The following is an 18218-nucleotide window of genomic DNA, read 5'->3' as shown; positions in this document are numbered from 1 at the left end:
GAAAAAAGAACCAAGATAATGCATTTTCTCTCCAGCTAACACGAAGCACTAAAGCACACTAAATGCTTAAGTTCGACCTGGCCTTTTTTAAAATAAATACATAGACCAGGAAAGGACTTTGTCGAGCCTGAAGGTGATGGCCTACTTTTATGGTTTCAAAAGAAATAAAAATATTCGAAATTTCTTGACAGGACTAATCAAGAGAAGATGAACGGTATATAACTAAAGAGGTAATCCCCAAAACAGACCTTATCCTTATGGAGCCCCTGTAGAACTATTCAGTCCTGTGACTTGGTAATATGGACACGAAAATATCCAACCAACGCGTGTGGATGATTATCAGCTGGAGAACTGGGTAAAAATAGTTTGAGAGGGATTGCCTTAGGAATAACACTTATGTGTGTGTGTGTGTGTGGGGGGGGGGGGGGGGGGGGTACCTCTCCTACCTCTCCTGTCATGGACTAATACATATCAGATCACAACAAATCTAAAACAAGACCGCAATTGCAAAGGCGGAAAAAATTCTGTAGGAGTTTTTCTAACCGAATCCACATATCTTGGATTGTCTGGTGTCCAGTCCCGACCAGGAAAATTTCTCGCTTCATGTTCGTACACCTCATCCAGGAATTCTGTGAGGTTTTCTTCAAGCTGTCGAATCGTGCTAAAAGATACAAGAATTATACGTAATCCTGCACGTATTTCACGTTGCTATTCAAACGTAATTGCAACTGCTAATTGAAAGTTTAAAGGTGGATTTATCTCGAAATAAGAAAAGAGAAAGATGCCTTTGTATAACGCTTTATAAAAAAAAATATGTTTGAACTAAAGAAATCATTGTCAAGCCAAAGCAATTTTTAAAATGATAATTTCCTATCTACTAGTTTTGGCCTAAAAATGTTAAGAGGGCGGCTAAATAACCTACAAGTTCCAAGCAAATTTAAAAGCTTCGTTAACAAAGGTGAAAAGAAGGAGCCTGCAAGTCCCAAATTTCAGAACTCGGCAAACAAAAATTGAGGGAAAATGTAGAAAAGAAATTTCATGTTACGTTAAATCTCCTTTAGAATTCCTCCAGTCCCCAGAGAATTTCCATCCTTCTGGTTCAGTGAAAGAATCCTTTGGCAGCTCCAACTGTTATAGAAAACAAAATAACTCAACCTAAAATATGACTAGTTTTCTAACGACTGTAAAATATGACTGGTTTTGTAATGACTTTTGCAAGGGAAGCCTTAGCAGCGAAAAAGTGATGTACGCTTTAAAGCTCTCGCAAGGTCTTCCATAAATGGCTTGATACCTTTTAAGAAAATTAACAATGGAACAAACAACAAAAACAATGTTCCTAGTACCTAGTACCAAAACAATAACATCTCCCATACTATGACGACAAATAGAATTAAGAACAAAAACAAAAACAGAGAAACTAAAATAGCAGCAATTAGCAAAAATACAAAAAACAAAAAACAAATAAAACAAACAATAACATCGTTAGAAAATCAGCAGATGATATAGCAAAGTATTGACCTTTATAAGACGTCAGGTCTTCAAAACGTTTAAAAAATTGAATAGATTTTACGTACACTGCCAGATACATCAGAGTAGTGAGGCCAGGTTCGACTTGTAGATGGACTCCAAGCAGATTCTTTTCTCATGTCATTTTCATACTAAAAGTTGAAAGAAAAAACATCAAAAGTCAATGTGCCAATCTTGGTATCTCCTAAAAAATTACAAAAGGGTATCTTTGTCAAATTCATTGCTTGTATAATAAGAAATGAACAGCAACTTTTTTTTTTTACATTAGTACAAATTGGATTAAAGTATAGGAGGGATAAATTGAAAGATTGCATTACCGAATTAGGGCAGAATTTTTCGAAATGATTTTTTTTACGTTATTCCGAGCCAGAAATAACGTATTTACTGTTAAAATAGAAAGAAAGGATTTAATTTGGTTTTGCGGTTTAATCTCATCACATGATACAATTCGTTACACTTAATTAAAAAAGAAATATTCTATTTGTGAATACCTCAAATTTGACCAAAACCTCTATGCTATTGTTAAAAAACGCCTTGCTGAGGCTGTATGCATAAAAATCTTGCGACTAAATTTTTACAATGATAAAATAACAGAGGCCCCTTCCTCAAACTTCCTCTAAAATGTGTTACTTTGTTCATGTAGAAATTGCCAAAACAAAGACCCATACCGTTTCTGCGTACACGTTGAACTCTCCACTGTCTCTGTTAATCCAGTGTTGTTGTTGTGTTGCTAGGCCTAACCACAACTCCAAGCGAACTAACGCAGGAATTTCATGATGGGTTTCCTCAGCGTCTCGTCCAGGGTACTAAAATGTTGGGAATATTAAATTATTACGTTTCTTGCGAAAAAAAATATTAAGTAGAATTTCAGTTTCAATATCACAAGTATATTTAATTATGCATGAAAAGTAATAGGGGAACATTTCTCTCACTATCTGTCTAAATGGATTTCTCTCGCAATCTCAGTTTGGTTTGAACATTAATGATAATATTATCTTGTTTTGCTTTCTCCCTTGAAGACATTGTCATGGAAATTTTAGGACTTTTTCGTGACACGAAAAAGGTGTTCGGCTGATAAAAAGAAATGTTTCACAACATAAATCTGCAACGAGATCGATAGGGGCTATATATTGCTAGTTGTAGTACTCAGTGTCAATAATATGACATCATTGTTACTGACCTTTAAGCGAAACTCAATGGTTTTTCCACAGAATTTACCACAAGCTGCCTCATTCTCTGAGAACAGAACGTGATGTGCTGGGATCCTGCAGTAAGCCACTCGCTTTTTATCACTGATCATCCAAAGTATAATGTCAGGCATGCTCAGCTGAGGCTAGAACAAATTAAATAGTTATGAGGTATACTATTTTGGAAAAGCAAATCGAGATACTGGAATAGAGCTCTATAACTAAGACCAACGGCTAATACTACTTTCCTTTACATTCACACGGGTTAGGCGAGCTATCGCATTAACTATCACGTAAAACGTTTTTCTAATCAGCCACGGTGGAACGACAATAAACGTTTCAGTGTAGTCCATGATTACACTATGCAAGAAAGTCAAAGATTCAAGGAAATATTTGCAAATTGCACGTTTATTTCTCTCAGTTTCAGCAATCAGAAATCTTCGCTTTTCCTGGCTTATCGGGAATAAATAATTGGTCTTCTGCTAATTCTAATTACTATTAAACAAAAAGATTATTCGCTGTCGATTTCTACCACGTGATAGTTGACGAGGGCGCAGCCATTAATAGTCGTTAAAAACTTTATCTACATCCTCTTCAGACACTTCGAAAACGCCAAGAAGCGGCCGTCATTTTGTTAACAAGGGCTCACTGCTACGCTACTCACTATCTATCACAGAATAGATAGTGAGTAGCGTAGTCAATCAGAGAACCGCAATCGTGATAGAACGCTAGTACATTTACACTATTTAACAATTAGATTATGAGCTCGAGATTTCTATGAGGTGATAGTTGATGAAGCCTTCGGCCTCATCAACTATCACCTCATAGAAATCGAGAGCCAATAATCTAATTGTTTTAGTAGAATTCTTACTAAAATCTACTTCAAATGACGGTTTCCAATTATTTCATGGCGTATTATTAAACTTTGCGCTTGAAAAAAGTCGCTCCGATTGAATTGTCATTAAAAGTTGAAGTTTTGTGCGAGCGCGCATCACTTTTTTAATAATTTCAACATTTTTAAATGTCAAGACACCGAAAATGTCCTTCATTTTGACTTCTCAGGAATTTAATTATCCATTTGGATCAAAATTTTCCTCCAAAACCTTGGAAAAACGAAAAAAATGTCGCCATTTCGTAGACGACTTCGAGCCACTGCACACTAATGGCTGATAGTGTTCAATGGCTCAGCCAATCAGATTACGACATTTGCATTAGTATACTTGTAGAATTCTACTAAAATTAATTAGTATTGATGCATTATTAAAATAGCTCGTCTTCTATTTATTCTTATAAGATTAAATTTGGAAATACAGTTAACAATAAAGATAAGCGAAAAAACTGAGCAACGACGTTTCGGTGTCATCCTGGCACCATTTTCAAGTTAAAAAAAGATTTGTGCGAAAAGTAAACTAATTTATACCAATGGTAGAGGTGCGAAATTGAATAAATTAAGATTAAGGGATCGAATAAGGGATATTTTTATTCCACTAATATGTCATTTTCTAGTATTTCGGTTTCTAGGTTTTGAAATACATCTTGCACTATCCGAAAATCGTACCGATCGCATAAGGCGCACGCGAATGACGGGCTCATATTTTGTGCGTTCTCTCGACCTAATATGGTAAAATCACGCAATAGTGGAATGATAAAGCCATGAGAAACCTAAGCAGAGTATGAATGCTCCGGTGGTAAATCTTGACAATAATGATTTTTTCAGTGAGTTTAGTTATCTCCAAAAATTTAAATGCTCAAAGCCTTGGGATTATGTTAAATCTCCTCCAATGGCTTTCTACTTTTTTGCACAAATTGGTGATACGACGTTAACTCGGCTACTCGACCTGATAGACTTCATGTTTTTAGATGATGTTTATAATTAACATTAACATTAATTAAATAATAATTCTGACAAAGTTTGTCTTGCAAAAAATAAAATTAAGACTTAGACCAAGATGTCTTCAGCCGTTCTGTAGACGGCTCAAGAGTTGTTAAACACATTTAATGCGAACATGGAAAGTTAGTACTAGTTAGATTGTAGTAATCTATTTGGAGGCGAGTTGTTTACAGTATTTCCGCACAGTTAGTTACCTCTATAGCCATGCTTCTGATTCTTTTTATGTAGTTCTTAATTTCTTCGGTGACACTCTCCATGTTCAGTTCGTTTTCCGGTTTCTTACTCAAAATCTTCGCCTCAGTCATCAGATTTTCCTTTCAATGAAGTTCAAACAACAGGTTTAAAAGGAGACAATATTTATTTATTTATTTTTATTATTTCTAAACAAAACGTTATTGGCATTATTATACCTTTAAGGCATGTTGTAATTTCGACTAAATATACGGTAAAGAATGTATTCAGTATCTGGTGAGGTGTAATGGCACTGACCAGTTTGCATAGCCTTACCAGTTCTGTCTTTCTGAGATTCTGTAATTCTTTGTCCAGTGAGTTTCTTTGGCTTTGGCTCTTGAGCTTGAGGGTCTCGTTTTGAAAACGAATTAACTCCAACCTTGAAATAAAACAAACAAACGAACAAAATCTCCTCAAAATGGCAAAATATTCTCGAGGAATTTCTATTAATATACGTCTAAAGGTAAAATCTTAGACAACAACACTTATAATAAATATACTGGCATATAACCAGTTCGAGAGAATGAAGTGCATAACATTCCTCCATTTTCAGTAAGATTTATTTTGGGAAAGAAGTTCCATTCCGGTATTTTTATAGTTCCTGAGCGATACAAGTTAAATCAGTTTTAATCGTAATTCAATACTTAGGATGACAACATAACAACGATCTGATTTCCATGACATGCATTTCTACAACACCTTGCTCAAGTCTGGTCATGGAAGAGGCTTGGGGGTGAGGGAGGGGAGCAAAAAGTCATTTCCCAGTTGCCTTTTACCCCTTAGTTTGATCGATGAGTTTCACATGGACGATCGCTTCAGCGTACGAAAACTCGTTTCCACAGCAACAAAAAGTAGCTCGGAATCGTCTTAATCCTTTGAGTATACGTGGCTTTTTCCACAGGTTTTATTGAACAATGTTGCAGAGATAGAACTAAATTAGACCTGGAAACATAAGGGAACTAAGCAGACAAGTGATCATGTCAACAGTTATTACCCGCACGCTTCACTAAACACTTCCAGGACTGATTGCATTTTCTTTTCTCCCTTCTGTAATTCCTCTAGATCGACTTCCTGTAGAGAAGCGGTAAAAATTTGGTCGTGACTAATTTTACAATATGTTCCAGTCCATAGTTATGTATTTCATTGGTGAAAAACTCTCCAATGTACTCCTGACTAAAACATTACTGGTCTCAAAATTGCCCAGGTTAACAATTTTGCCATGGTTTGAAGTATGATATTTCATAGTGATTTAAAAGTTTGAAAAAGTAAAGAGATTTGAGCGGAAATTACTGGACCGTAAGGTACGTCACTAGCAGCCTATTTCCAAAGCCCGATAGTTATTATTGTTCCAAGATTTCTTCTACGCCATTTCTTCAATAACCTCTTCAATGCCACAACCACATTAGTTACAAGTTACAAAGAAAGCTCTCCAATGTCAGTAACTAGATACTGCGTAGGCCATAGTGCCTCTCGCGTTCATATTTAATCTGTACAATGATCAATGAATATAAGTCTTATTCAACCGAAGTAAACTAAATCAAAGATAATTGGTTTGTGTTCACTGCTTACCAGCTTCTTCCACATGTTGGTCAAGATGTTGAGTGGTTCTATTCTAAAGGATATGTCTTCCCATGAGCACTCGATCCAGACACACGGTTTTTCTCCACCCCAGGGTAAGTAGTGATAGTGCGAATGATCGTACACTGGTTTACATGGAGTGGTATTCGAAGGCGCAACGGATTCATCAAACCTTGTTCCTTTGTTGCCTGAAAGTCATTAAAATAGTTTCAGTGTTGGTATATATGAAAATCGAAATTAAGAAAAATTATTTAGAAAGATAGACAAATAGACAGGCAAGCAGGCAGAGTTTATTTCGGGCTGAGGCTGTGAGTAGGCTAGGAGCATTTCTTCTTCCCTTCGGTGAAATGTTAATTCATCGTATGGTTACCTTACCCCTACCTCTGCATTATTTTCATAGGTGCTCAGTGGCACACAAGGGTGTTAGAGTAATCGGGTCTTAGATCTTCTGAAAGCACTTATCATACAATGTCAAAGTAAATATCATGGTTTGCTTACTTCATTGTCCCCAGTTAGTACAGCAGTGCTAATCTTTTAATAGATGTACCAGGGTTCGTACCCCCGAAAGCTCAATCTACAATCCAACAATCTATGTCACGGCGCCTCTCACCCTAGTAGAATGCCGCAGTGTACATAACATGTATACGTAACTGGTAATCGATTATTTCGTTTGTCTTTATTCAAGAACCACTTACCCATACTGATTTCGAACTCCACCGACCCATCAGTCACTGCGATCATAGTGGCCTCGTGGAAACACGCGAACAGTGTAAACTTGGAACATTTTTTAAACGGCTAAAAGAGAGACGAGAAAGCTTAAAACCTATTAATAAGAAATAAATGGATAAATAACTTTATTTAATTGTCAAATGTATTTAGCACTGTTGTGGTAATCGGAGACACTGCAAATATATAAACAGATATTGCAAATGGAACATAAACTATTAAGAATCCCAACTGGTGGGAGGCTGACCAGTTGGCTATTTACACAACGCGGTCGAGGAGTTGAACTCGGGACTACCGAAAAAAAATCCAGATAGCGGTGGGGTGGAGGATTTGAACAAGGGACCTCCAGATTTCAAATCAGCGCCCTAAACCATTCGACCACGCCGCCTCCCATATTATCTTTGTCAAATGTCATTTCAAACATTTTTCTGCTAATCTCTCACAGGCCGAAATTACAAAGGATGGAGGATAGATCGTAGCAGCCTTAGAGCAAGAAACAATACGGGAAGCCTGTATTTGAATTTGATCGAGTAGTATCTTCAAGAAATTGGCCGTTTTTATACTAGAGGACGCAGTATCCGTCCAGAAGGATAATGCGTCCTCGCCGTTTTTATACTGAAGACTCATTATCCGTCTGGTCGAACAAGGTCAAACATTTGTAGTTCGTCTGGTTATGCGTCTCTAGTATAAAGACGGGCACAAGACGTATTATGCGTCTAGACGAACTATCTCTCCTAGTTCGTCGTTCAAGACGAATTTCGAAGTATAGTTTGTCTAGACGCATAATACGTCTTGTGTCCGTCTTTATACTAGAGACGCACAACCAGACGAACTACAAATTTTTGCCCAAGTTCGTCCAGAAGGATGCGTCTTTAGTATAAAAACGGCCATTTATAACGATTATCGAAATAACGCTCATAGTTTTATCCTAGTACAAAGATCACGAAGTAACGTACATGTTTTCTATGTCAGTTATTCAGAATACACGCAAAGAAATATAGATCCCCTTTATATGAAAAACTTAAAAGACCGACGCACAAAACACAGAAAAATAATCAAGAAATATCAAATGTGCGGCACTACATCTTTTAAAACTCCCATTTTGTATTAAATTACCCAAATGCACTTAGTTATCTTCGATCGGTTCACGCGAGTAAAACGCTTTGGGATATCATTACGTACCTCAACATTTATTTCATCTTGTTTAGCCATTGCGTGTCGAGTAGGGCGAGCTGTGCCATGAGTTTGAACGGTCCTCAATTCGACGAGAAGACGTCCGCGATAAGCAACACCCTCTCCCTGCAAAGAAAAACATCACTAATGTGAGGAAATATGAATTAAATCACACTTGGAGACTGCTAGGTATATATAGGATCAGACCGGGCTTAAAATGCAGGCTGAGAGTAAAATGCAGACTGCAGACCAGGGGTACTGAGGGTAAAACGCAGTCTACAGACCAAAGGGTAAACTGAAATGCAGATTGCAGACTGTAGACTATTTAACTGAATCGCGTTACCATTTCCATCATTGAGAGCTGTAAACAGGCTAACGGGAGTCTGTAGTCTGCATTTAACCCTCAGTCTGCATTTTATCCTTGATATTCAGTCTGCAGTCTGCAGTCTGCAATCCTCAGTCTGCGTTTTACACTGACCATATGTAGTGGGAATTCACTTTGTGTAGGAAAGTAATCCACATTTGCTTTGAGTATTGGTTTCTAAAGAAACTGTCGGGCTGGTCGGCTGGCCGGCTGGCAGGTGAAATACTTAGCCGAGAAGAAAGCAATAACATGTGACATTTGGGTAAAGTAATATTTTCCTATTAAATTTACTTACAATTCCTTTGTTGAGGTGCTCATATTTGTCAGTCGTTTTCTGATATTCTCTCGGAGAGCCGTAGAAATTGATGTAACACGGTCCAAACTGAGGCAAGAATCCTACGAAGCAAGAGTAAATTCAAAGGTTTATATGAGAACTACTAGACGGTTCAACGTAAACAACCGAGAGAAATATAACCCTAGAGCGAGAGGGGAGAGGGGGAGTCTGAATTTTTATGAGTTTAAACGAAAGTTTAAGAGAAATAAAAAAGGGATTAATTAATCCAAAGAAGCAAATAGACTCAACAGCTCCAGAGGACTTCAGGTGGAGCTAATCTATTTTGTTGTCTATCGATTATTAACTAAACGTTTCATTTAAATCTATTTAACTCTTTTCCTTTTTGCTTTTTGCTTCAAATCTAATATCTCCTTCATTATTCTCGTCAAAAATTTATTCATATTTCATGGAACCTTCAACTGTCAACCCCTTTTCCGCTTTGAAGGAATTTTAGGAAGAATGCACATAATGAGAGAATAGAACCAAAAGGTATACAGTGCAGCTCATGACAATGTCTAAGAAACATTGCTATCGTTAAAATTTTCGGACTACTATCGAGTAATCGCGCTTTTTTAAACGAACATGAACATGATAAAGGACAACTACTGTGTTGTTTACCTTCTCCCAGTCCTCCTTGTCCAGAAATGGCCGAGAGGTGCAAGTACGCTGTGCCTATAAAGTCGTTTTTCTTGCCTTGGTCCCTAGGGAACGACAAATTGATCTCGACATAGTGTCTTGCTAATCAGCCATATATAAAAGCGATTACAGACAAATGAAAATTGCAATTTTGTTTGAATAAAACAGGCTTCTAAGTGTATTGACAACAATTAAAGTATCTACATACCACCTTGTGTTCTAAATGACAAGACGCATGTGTATATTGTATTTAAGTCACGTGGAATATAAATCAAGCTGCAAAAATCTTGATGGTGTTGCTACTAATTGGATTCAGCAAGGATATACACCATGTGGAGAAGAGTAAGTTCCTATAACGTTTTTTAAAGCAATTTCAGCAATCTTTCTCAGACTTAATGCAATATATGCATGATGCCTAATTTATTTACCAGTCCTTCAATTGTAATTTCAATCTCTCGCACATTGAAGGGAACTAGAAAAAAAAAAAAAAGAACATTTCCGTTAACTAGCGAAATAAAATGACCTGTTTACCTATGATAGCTTAAGTCATTGTTCTACAACAATTTGGAGTAAAGTTATTGACTTATTACAGACGGATGTATGCACGATTTACGTTTTATAACTTTCTGCTTTTGAGGCCGAGCATACGGGAAAAAAAAGTACGATCTTGAACTTACTCTGTCGCCTGACCCGAAAGAGAAAACCTTAACTCTTTCCACGTACTAATAACTCGTAGGAAAAATTCAGGAGATTAAAAACAACAAACACAACAACAGCCAAAAAAACAAGCAAAAAACAAAAGAAAAGAAAATAAACCAAAACAAAACCTTAAGGCAGATTCAATATTAGCGCTTGTTAATGAGACTAACCACAAAAGGTATCTTTAAGACTTGTCTGAACTTTGGATTGCTGTTCTTGTATTCTATATCGGTGGACACCTGAAGTCGGAAAGACACAAAGAAGTTTTTGCCACCCCAAAAACTACGCAGCCTAATATACTTATTATAAACATCCATAAAAAGTTCACTCCATTGTACAGTTGCTCAATGCATGATTTTTACCCGCTCTTTGTATTCATCACCTTGTAAGTTTTCTGTTTGTACGATACCATTGACAACTACTACTATACCTAAGAAAAACACTAGTAAAGAATATTAATTTTTAGAAAAAGACAGGTTGATTTAATGTTTGCCTTTGTATTTCTGTGCCGTGCGTCCTCAACAACATTTAGAAACAAATGAGACTCTATGTTATCCAATCTCTTCAATGTATCAGGCCTGAACAATTAAGAACAGATTATCAAAGAAGTCCTGCGGAAAGATTTGTAACTATTAACAGCCTTGAGAAATTAATTAATAATTCTGATCGAAAAAAGCTGCATGTAAAGTATATGTAAAACAACGACGACTTTTATGAGACCCTCCATCTTCACCTTTTTTAGCCAAGCCTTCAAGAAAATACAGGGAGCATAAAATGTCGTGCATTAATCGAGAAGGAGGGACATCGTCTGCTTATTCCCTACCTGATTGCCACTAAAGCTAAAAATAAGATATGGATCCACAAGATTTTGCTCCTCTTCAAGGTCCTCTTTAGCTTGAGGGATCTTTGAAAAGAAAAGAAGCTGATTTTATCAGAGTCTATGGCTTATGAAAATCCTCTGTAGACTAAAAGATAAGATACAGCTTAGCCATGAAGATTGCTTCGATTTAGCACGTTTAGATTGCTATAATCAACAGGAAGATGGTAGTAACACATAAAGCAACGAAGATTAACGACAAGAGTGTTAATGTCCGAAAAAATTAATGTACCTCTTCGGCTCGTTTAGACAACAAGGGCAGTCCAGCGAAAATCTTCTTGAACTTCGTCATAACTCCAGCGTCCACTAATAATTAAATCGTTAAAAAATAAATCATGTTATTATTTAAAACATAGCTAGTATGTTAACCTTAACATCGAATGTAGGCGCAGCATCCACATCCACAACAACAACAACAACAACAACAACAACAACAACAAAGTCTTACTTTGTGGAAGATCTTTCGCTTGGTAAACTTTTAAAACAAACACAGCTGATTGTCGGTGCACGCCGACTGGAGTTAGGCAATTCCTAAAAAAGGTAGAACATTATATATTACTTTGATTTTTTTTATCACCTCTGGAAATGACAGGCATTTAAAGCCACAGGAATCTCTAGTTCACCTGGCTTATTTTGAGAACCCCTACGTTTGCCTCAGGCTTCACCTTTTAATAATACGAACTGTCCCATACATTATTTTCGTCAAATACAGTTTGCCCACAAAAAAAATTGAAGACTAGATTGCTCTTATGAGCATTAGACCCCAGGATCGAGCATCAAGATCTTCGAGATCCCTCATGTGACACACACTGTAAAAGAGTTGATGAGCTTATTTTGCTAAAGAATATAGACGCATTTATTTTACGGCATCAAATTCGGTGAACTTTTGAAACAATCCTCTAAATTAAACGTACGCTTCAATGTCTTCATCTTTATCGTCGACACTTGGAACATCTATTCCAACCTGAGTTAACGTGAAAAAATATAAATGTGGTTCAGTTCTTTGCTTTTCACATATGTTTCAGGTTGGCCTTTGAATGGTTATTCATCCATAACCAATCCTACACCAATAACCAATCCTACACTGTTACGAAGCGACGCAGTCAAAACTAGAAAACTAAAATAGATGAGGTTTTCCTACTGGCTGTCACAAAGTCCAGAAACGTAGAGAACGTCGGGCAAAATCAACTATTCAAGTGGTGAATTACTACAAGAAGGTGCGCTGTGAAGTGGTATGGTCCTTACAGCTTTCATAAGAGACGATTAAACTTTAACTCGCATTAAAACGTGACTACTATTTGTACACGTACTTCCGGTTTCCTTTCCTTAACTGGTACATACCGGTAGTTTGTCCCCAGACCCCTGAACAACTGCTGTAACTTTAAGATAACCCTGCAAACAAAACGAGTTGATCACAAACATAACTAGCAATACTCTTAGGTTAATGTGAAATCAAACAAAAAAAAAACATTCAAACAGCACTTACTCTCGGAGAGTTTTTGGTACCCAGATTGACACTTTCCTGAAATTAATAGTTATATAATAGCCCTTAAGATCAAAGATTACAACACAAGTGTACGAACAGCTTTAACTTCGCAAGTAAATCAGTGGCAAGTAGGCCCCAAGGAGCTTATGAAGCCTGCAAATACTGAATAATTAACGTTCCTAACACTGCAGGTCAAGCAAACGGAAAGCGTAAAATTGACCTCACAGCACAAGTATAGTCTCAGTGGATACTATTAAACTATCGCCCTTTGTGTTGCTTACTTTGTGTTGCTTTCCAACTGGTTTCGACAACATAATCCACTTACGAATAAACGAATGGCCTAAAAAGTCAAAATTTAAGAGAGCGTTAACTTTATAGCTTTACAACTTGAAAAGATACAGATTTTTTTACGAGAAATAAATATCAAGTTGTGGAAAGAAACGAAAAATCATTCTTCATACCTTTTCTTTCGTGGACGAAACCAACGTCAAACTGAAAGAAAAAAAAGAATTCTGTTTTCTTGGAACTCTTCTCTGAAACCACGTTTTTGGCAATAAGCTCCTGAATCCGAGATTTAGAAACTGTTTAAGAGCCATACCTTAAAAAAGCCTAATAATGCATTGGATCGAAAGAGTCCTCTAGCGTTAAAAACCTGTAAAAAAACAATATTGAGAACGTGTTTAAAATGGCATTAAACGGATGGGCATTTCCTTACAATTTATGCCAATTTAATAGAATATTGTTTCTTGCCTCGAGAGTAATGAGTTCATCAAACAACTCCGCCTCAGATTTGCGAAAATTGAAGGACAGCATCTGCAAGGTGAATGGAAAAAAAAAAGGCTGAATAAATCCACCCTATCATATCCCATACCATAATAGTATCTAGAGAAAGCCTGCATGTTGTGATTGACTAATGGGAGGGATGGCATCTTCCCTAATGCCGACGGGTATTATCACCGATATTAATACGCGCCTGTTTGGGCAAAGACTGAGGAAATGAATTGTTCATTACTGAGCGTTACATTTGAAAAAAGTAGAGAGTTCTCAGGCGATATCCTCCCAGTACGGCCTTCTCGCTCAGTAGTGAACAGTTGAACGGGGGAAAAGGCCGTCTTAGCATTACTAGACTCGTTGTTTACCTGTCGTTGGATTTTGTCAGTGAAACGGGAAATAGGGTTGTGCGAAGCTTAATGGTTAGCAGCTGGCTCCCTTGCGAGTACTACATTCAGCAACTCCATCGGGGATGTACGGCACAAGGCAGTACATGTAGTTACATTCTGTATTGCAAAATTACTCCACGGACCATGAGTCAAGACTCATGACTTAAACGGTTATCTGCAATAGGAGTGTTGTCAGTGTTATTAATTGCGAATGACCTGTTCACCAACCTCGTCATCATAGATTGGATTGTTTGTAGATTGTTTGGTGCTTGTTTGCTTCTGCTGTCCAGCTACTGTTACTCTCACCATGGGGTGAATATTGGTGCCTGGCAAATGCCGTCCTTCAAAGATATGGATTCGAATCTTAAAATCCCAAAGGATCATATGTTAGCTTTTTAGTCTTTTGAAATTAAATCAATATTGGTAACATTGTATAATGGAGCTGATAGCATTTCCCATAGCATGAAGCAGTTTAGAGTATTGCTTCTATAAATTTTAGACAGTTGTCGTGGGGAGTTGATAGAGCGGTTTTCAATTGGATGTCGTAAAACCAAACCCAAAGTAATCACTCTAGCCAATCACCAAGGACACAGACAATGCAGTGAACCAGCCAAATCTTCAAATAATTACACTTAGCTGACGCGAAGCGCGGGCAAACGAGTGTATGCGAACGAGTCATAACTGGGTTTGTTTTACTTATGATTGGATGAAAAATTGACGCGAGTTTTTTAAGCCAATCCTGTTGCGTAGTAGGTGTAAAACCAATTACATTTCGACAGTAAAATGGAAACCGCTTGGTTGTTCAATAACCGCTAGGTGTTTACCTTTGACTTATAAGGAGGTAGAACATGGACACTGTACCAGTGATATGCTATCACATTTCTTCCCCACTCTTTAGCTATTTATTGTCTCGCTCAATCTTTCTATCTACTTCATAACCTTCTGGTACGTTAATCTGGTCCGGGTTTAATGGTATTTAGAAAGCCAGGAAAAGAAGTACAGGGAAGCTAGATACTAGCTGATGCAGACAAAAACAAGTGAAAAAGCCATGATTGGTAAATATGAAAATTTTTCTTCTCTTCTAAGTTATTCCTAGATGTTAAAAATCATGAAAGAACAACATGGAACGGAAGTTCAAAAAGTAAACCAACTCGAGCAAAACTCCATTCTCTTTATTTTAACTTAATACCAAAATTTAGTTTCACATCACCTGAAAGTCCTTTATTTTGTCACTCCACTTTCTAGCGATGCGTCTGCGGGGTGTTCTCTTCTTCACTTTTTTGCTGCGTTTTTCTTCGCCCCTGTCATGATCATGCTCGTCCTCGTCATCCTGACTCTCATCGTCATCATGATCTTCATCTCCATCGGTTTCGTCACCATCTATTTGATCTTCATTTTTTCCGTCCCTACCACCAGGGGGAACGTATTCTATATCCAGGCAAACTGTTCCCTGTGATGAGGGAAAGGGTGAAGGTTAAGAACAGAACAGAACAGATCAAGAACAGAGCGGAATAGATCGGCAAATAACATAGCCCGCTTGCAATTGATCTTTTCTCTCAGGGTTCCATGACTTTTTCACCTCGCGAACTCCGGAACGCGAAAAGGGCGGTACTGACAAGAAGGGGCCAAGACTGGAAAGATAACCCGGGCCTTCTGGTCTAAAAACCCTCGCCCGTACTTCAGACCTGATTCAGTAGTGATAACAATGGGTTGACAGGCCTACACAACTCCTATCCACGTGTCATAGCCGCTTTGAGAGTTTTGCTCGAACTAGTATATCTTTGAGGATCTGCCCCTTTTGTATTGTACGATAGGGGAATCTTTGAATATTTCGCTAAGCAATAATCCTGTTTTTAGGAGGACATTTCACCAGAGTAGAGCCGTTAGAGGTCATAGGTCTGCGTGGTTTCCGCTGCTATCCGCGTGTAATTTGTTGAGTTTGACACCTCTGTTTTTGGCCACGTGCTATTTTTTTAGCTCATTTGATTGCAAGATATGTTTTAAGCTCTCTAAATATTAGCTCTGGAGGGACAAAGTTTGAAATATTCCGTGAGCATGTTGGTTACTTGCATTTTGTATTATTTCGCCGGGCCCGGCTGTTTGATTTACTGTTGCAAGTTATGCTGCTTGTTATCACGGGTGTCATATTTATCTTTGTCCGGCTTCGCCAGAGATAGCTGTAGCTTTCCTTGTTGAAAGCTATGAGTCTGTCTTAGAGAGACGTTCTTATGCTTCTTGCATCATTTTTCATCGAGCTTTTTGTCCTTCCAGTTTGTTCGTTCTGGAACTGCAAAAGTAGGTGTTCACGCGCAAGTCTGTGGACCGTTTAGCGTGTTGCTTATGATATTGTGTGGTTTTGTTCAGGCAAAAGCTCTGAATTTAGGAGTTCTTCTTATGATTGTTCATCCAGCTCCACGTTGTGGTTGTCATTGCTTTTAGTTGCGATGTTGTCAGGTTTTCTGGAGACTGTTAATAGTCCCTCTTTTGTTAGGAGGCTCGTAGCCTTGTAGATCAGGCAAGACCGCGGTTTCGATCCTTCTGGATCTCATCAGTTGCCGATAGAATGGAGTGGTAGAGACCAATACTCGGTAACACTCCGCACCTGGCATATTTTTTTGGTATTATATACTCGTTCGGCGGATCGAGAATTCTTGATTGTGATTGGTAGTTTTGCCACTAGCGAATGGTGGGCATAAAGTATTCGATCCTATTGTACACAGCTTGACACTGTGTTTTCTATGATGGCTATAACGCTTATTTTCTCCAGCATGTGTGATTTGAATTGAAGGATAAAGCGTAAGACAGTTATGCGTTGCATTTATACGGCATATCTCCGAGTTTTGGAGGGCTGCGTAGAGTATTTTGCACGCATTTCGTATGTTTATCCTTTGTTTTTAGTGTAGCTAATGTACACCTTGGACTCACATGCTGTGATTGGATTATGCCGTATAAATGCAACGCATAACTGTCTTACGCTTTATCCTTCAATTCAAATCACACATGCTGGAGAAAATAAGCGTTATAGCCATCATAGAAAACACAGTGTCAAGCTGTGTACAATAGGATCGAAGACTTTATGCCCACCATTCGCTAGTGGCAAAATTACCAATCACAATCAAGAATTCTCGATCCGCCGAACGAGTATATAATACCAAAAAAATATGCCAGGTGCGGAGTGTTACCGAGTATTGGTCTCTACCACTCCATTTTATCGGCAACTGATGAGATCCAGAAGGATCGAAACCGCGGTCTTGCCTGATCTACAAGGCTACGAGCCTCCTAACAAAAGAGGGACTATTAACAGTCTCCAGAAAACCTGACAACATCGCAACTAAAAGCAATGACAACCACAACGTGGAGCTGGATGAACAATCATAGGAAGAACTCCTAAATTCAGAGCTTTTGCCTGAACAAAACCACACAATATCATAAGCAACACGCTAAACGGTCCACAGACTTGCGCGTGAACACCTACTTTTGCAGTTCCAGAACGAACAAACTGGAAGGACAAAAAGCTCGATGAAATTGATGCAAGAAGCATAAGAACGTCTCTCTAAGACAGACTCATAGCTTTCAACAAGGAAAGCTACAGCTATCTCTGGCGAAGCCGGACAAAGATAAATATGACACCCGTGATAACAAGCAGCATAACTTGCAACAGTAAATCAAACAGCCGGGCCCGGCGAAATAATACAAAATGCAAGTAACCAACATGCTCACGGAATATTTCAAACTTTGTCCCTCCAGAGCTAATATTTAGAGAGCTTAAAACATATCTTGCAATCAAATGAGCTAAAAAAAATAGCACGTGGCCAAAAACAGAGGTGTCAAACTCAACAAATTACACGCGGATAGCAGCGGAAACCACGCAGACCTATGACCTCTAACGGCTCTACTCTGGTGAAATGTCCTCCTAAAAACAGGATTATTGCTTAGCGAAATATTCAAAGATCCCCCTATCGTACAATACAAAAGGGGCAGATCCTCAAAGATATACTAGTTCGAGCAAAACTCTCAAAGCGGCTATGACACGTGGATAGGAGTTGTGTAGGCCTGTCAACCCATTGTTATCTCAGTAGTGAGAAAAATAAGCAAGGGGCCTAAACAGTGCAACACTAACAGACTAATACCCAAGTTACAAATCAAACAAACCAAAACTTACGATGGTTGGGCGGTGTTTGCCATCTTCCAGTTCGTAATATTGTTTCTTAATTTCTTTGCCGTTTTTACGTAGATCATGTAGAGGAATTTCGACTTGTCCAAGAAGCCTGTCAAATTACAGAAAGTTCTCTGTCAACAGTCATAGCTTAACATCAACAAAAATCTTAAGTGGCACTGAAAAAAGAGAA

General features: G+C 38.1%; 1 protein-coding gene across 1 annotated transcript in view; it reads right to left on the bottom strand.

Moving 5' to 3' along the window:
* LOC110045720 (myoferlin-like) overlaps positions 1-18218 on the bottom strand; it is a 49555-nt gene that overhangs the window by 29965 nt on the left and 1372 nt on the right. The window contains exons 3-30 of the mRNA XM_089292563.1: positions 18032-18137; positions 15080-15319; positions 14098-14232; positions 13460-13522; positions 13308-13361; positions 13171-13201; positions 12991-13049; positions 12710-12745; positions 12565-12615; positions 12138-12187; positions 11672-11754; positions 11456-11529; positions 11170-11250; positions 10517-10585; positions 10076-10119; positions 9630-9712; positions 8973-9073; positions 8323-8439; positions 7110-7209; positions 6406-6602; positions 5831-5907; positions 5113-5215; positions 4800-4919; positions 2708-2860; positions 2196-2333; positions 1575-1658; positions 1046-1128; positions 544-661 (exon numbers count right to left, since the gene is read on the bottom strand). Coding sequence (XP_089148689.1) covers positions 544-661; positions 1046-1128; positions 1575-1658; positions 2196-2333; positions 2708-2860; positions 4800-4919; positions 5113-5215; positions 5831-5907; positions 6406-6602; positions 7110-7209; positions 8323-8439; positions 8973-9073; positions 9630-9712; positions 10076-10119; positions 10517-10585; positions 11170-11250; positions 11456-11529; positions 11672-11754; positions 12138-12187; positions 12565-12615; positions 12710-12745; positions 12991-13049; positions 13171-13201; positions 13308-13361; positions 13460-13522; positions 14098-14232; positions 15080-15319; positions 18032-18137 — 2650 coding nt within the window. The remainder of the gene's footprint in view (positions 1-543; positions 662-1045; positions 1129-1574; positions 1659-2195; positions 2334-2707; positions 2861-4799; positions 4920-5112; positions 5216-5830; positions 5908-6405; positions 6603-7109; positions 7210-8322; positions 8440-8972; positions 9074-9629; positions 9713-10075; positions 10120-10516; positions 10586-11169; positions 11251-11455; positions 11530-11671; positions 11755-12137; positions 12188-12564; positions 12616-12709; positions 12746-12990; positions 13050-13170; positions 13202-13307; positions 13362-13459; positions 13523-14097; positions 14233-15079; positions 15320-18031; positions 18138-18218) is intronic.

Source organism: Orbicella faveolata, unplaced genomic scaffold, assembly GCF_042242905.1.
Source record: "Orbicella faveolata isolate gen_17 unplaced genomic scaffold, um_ofav_v1 contig_1, whole genome shotgun sequence".
Lineage (NCBI taxonomy): Eukaryota > Metazoa > Cnidaria > Anthozoa > Scleractinia > Merulinidae > Orbicella > Orbicella faveolata.
Note: the sequence above shows the minus strand (reverse complement) of the source record. Positions and strands in the feature narration are given on the sequence as shown.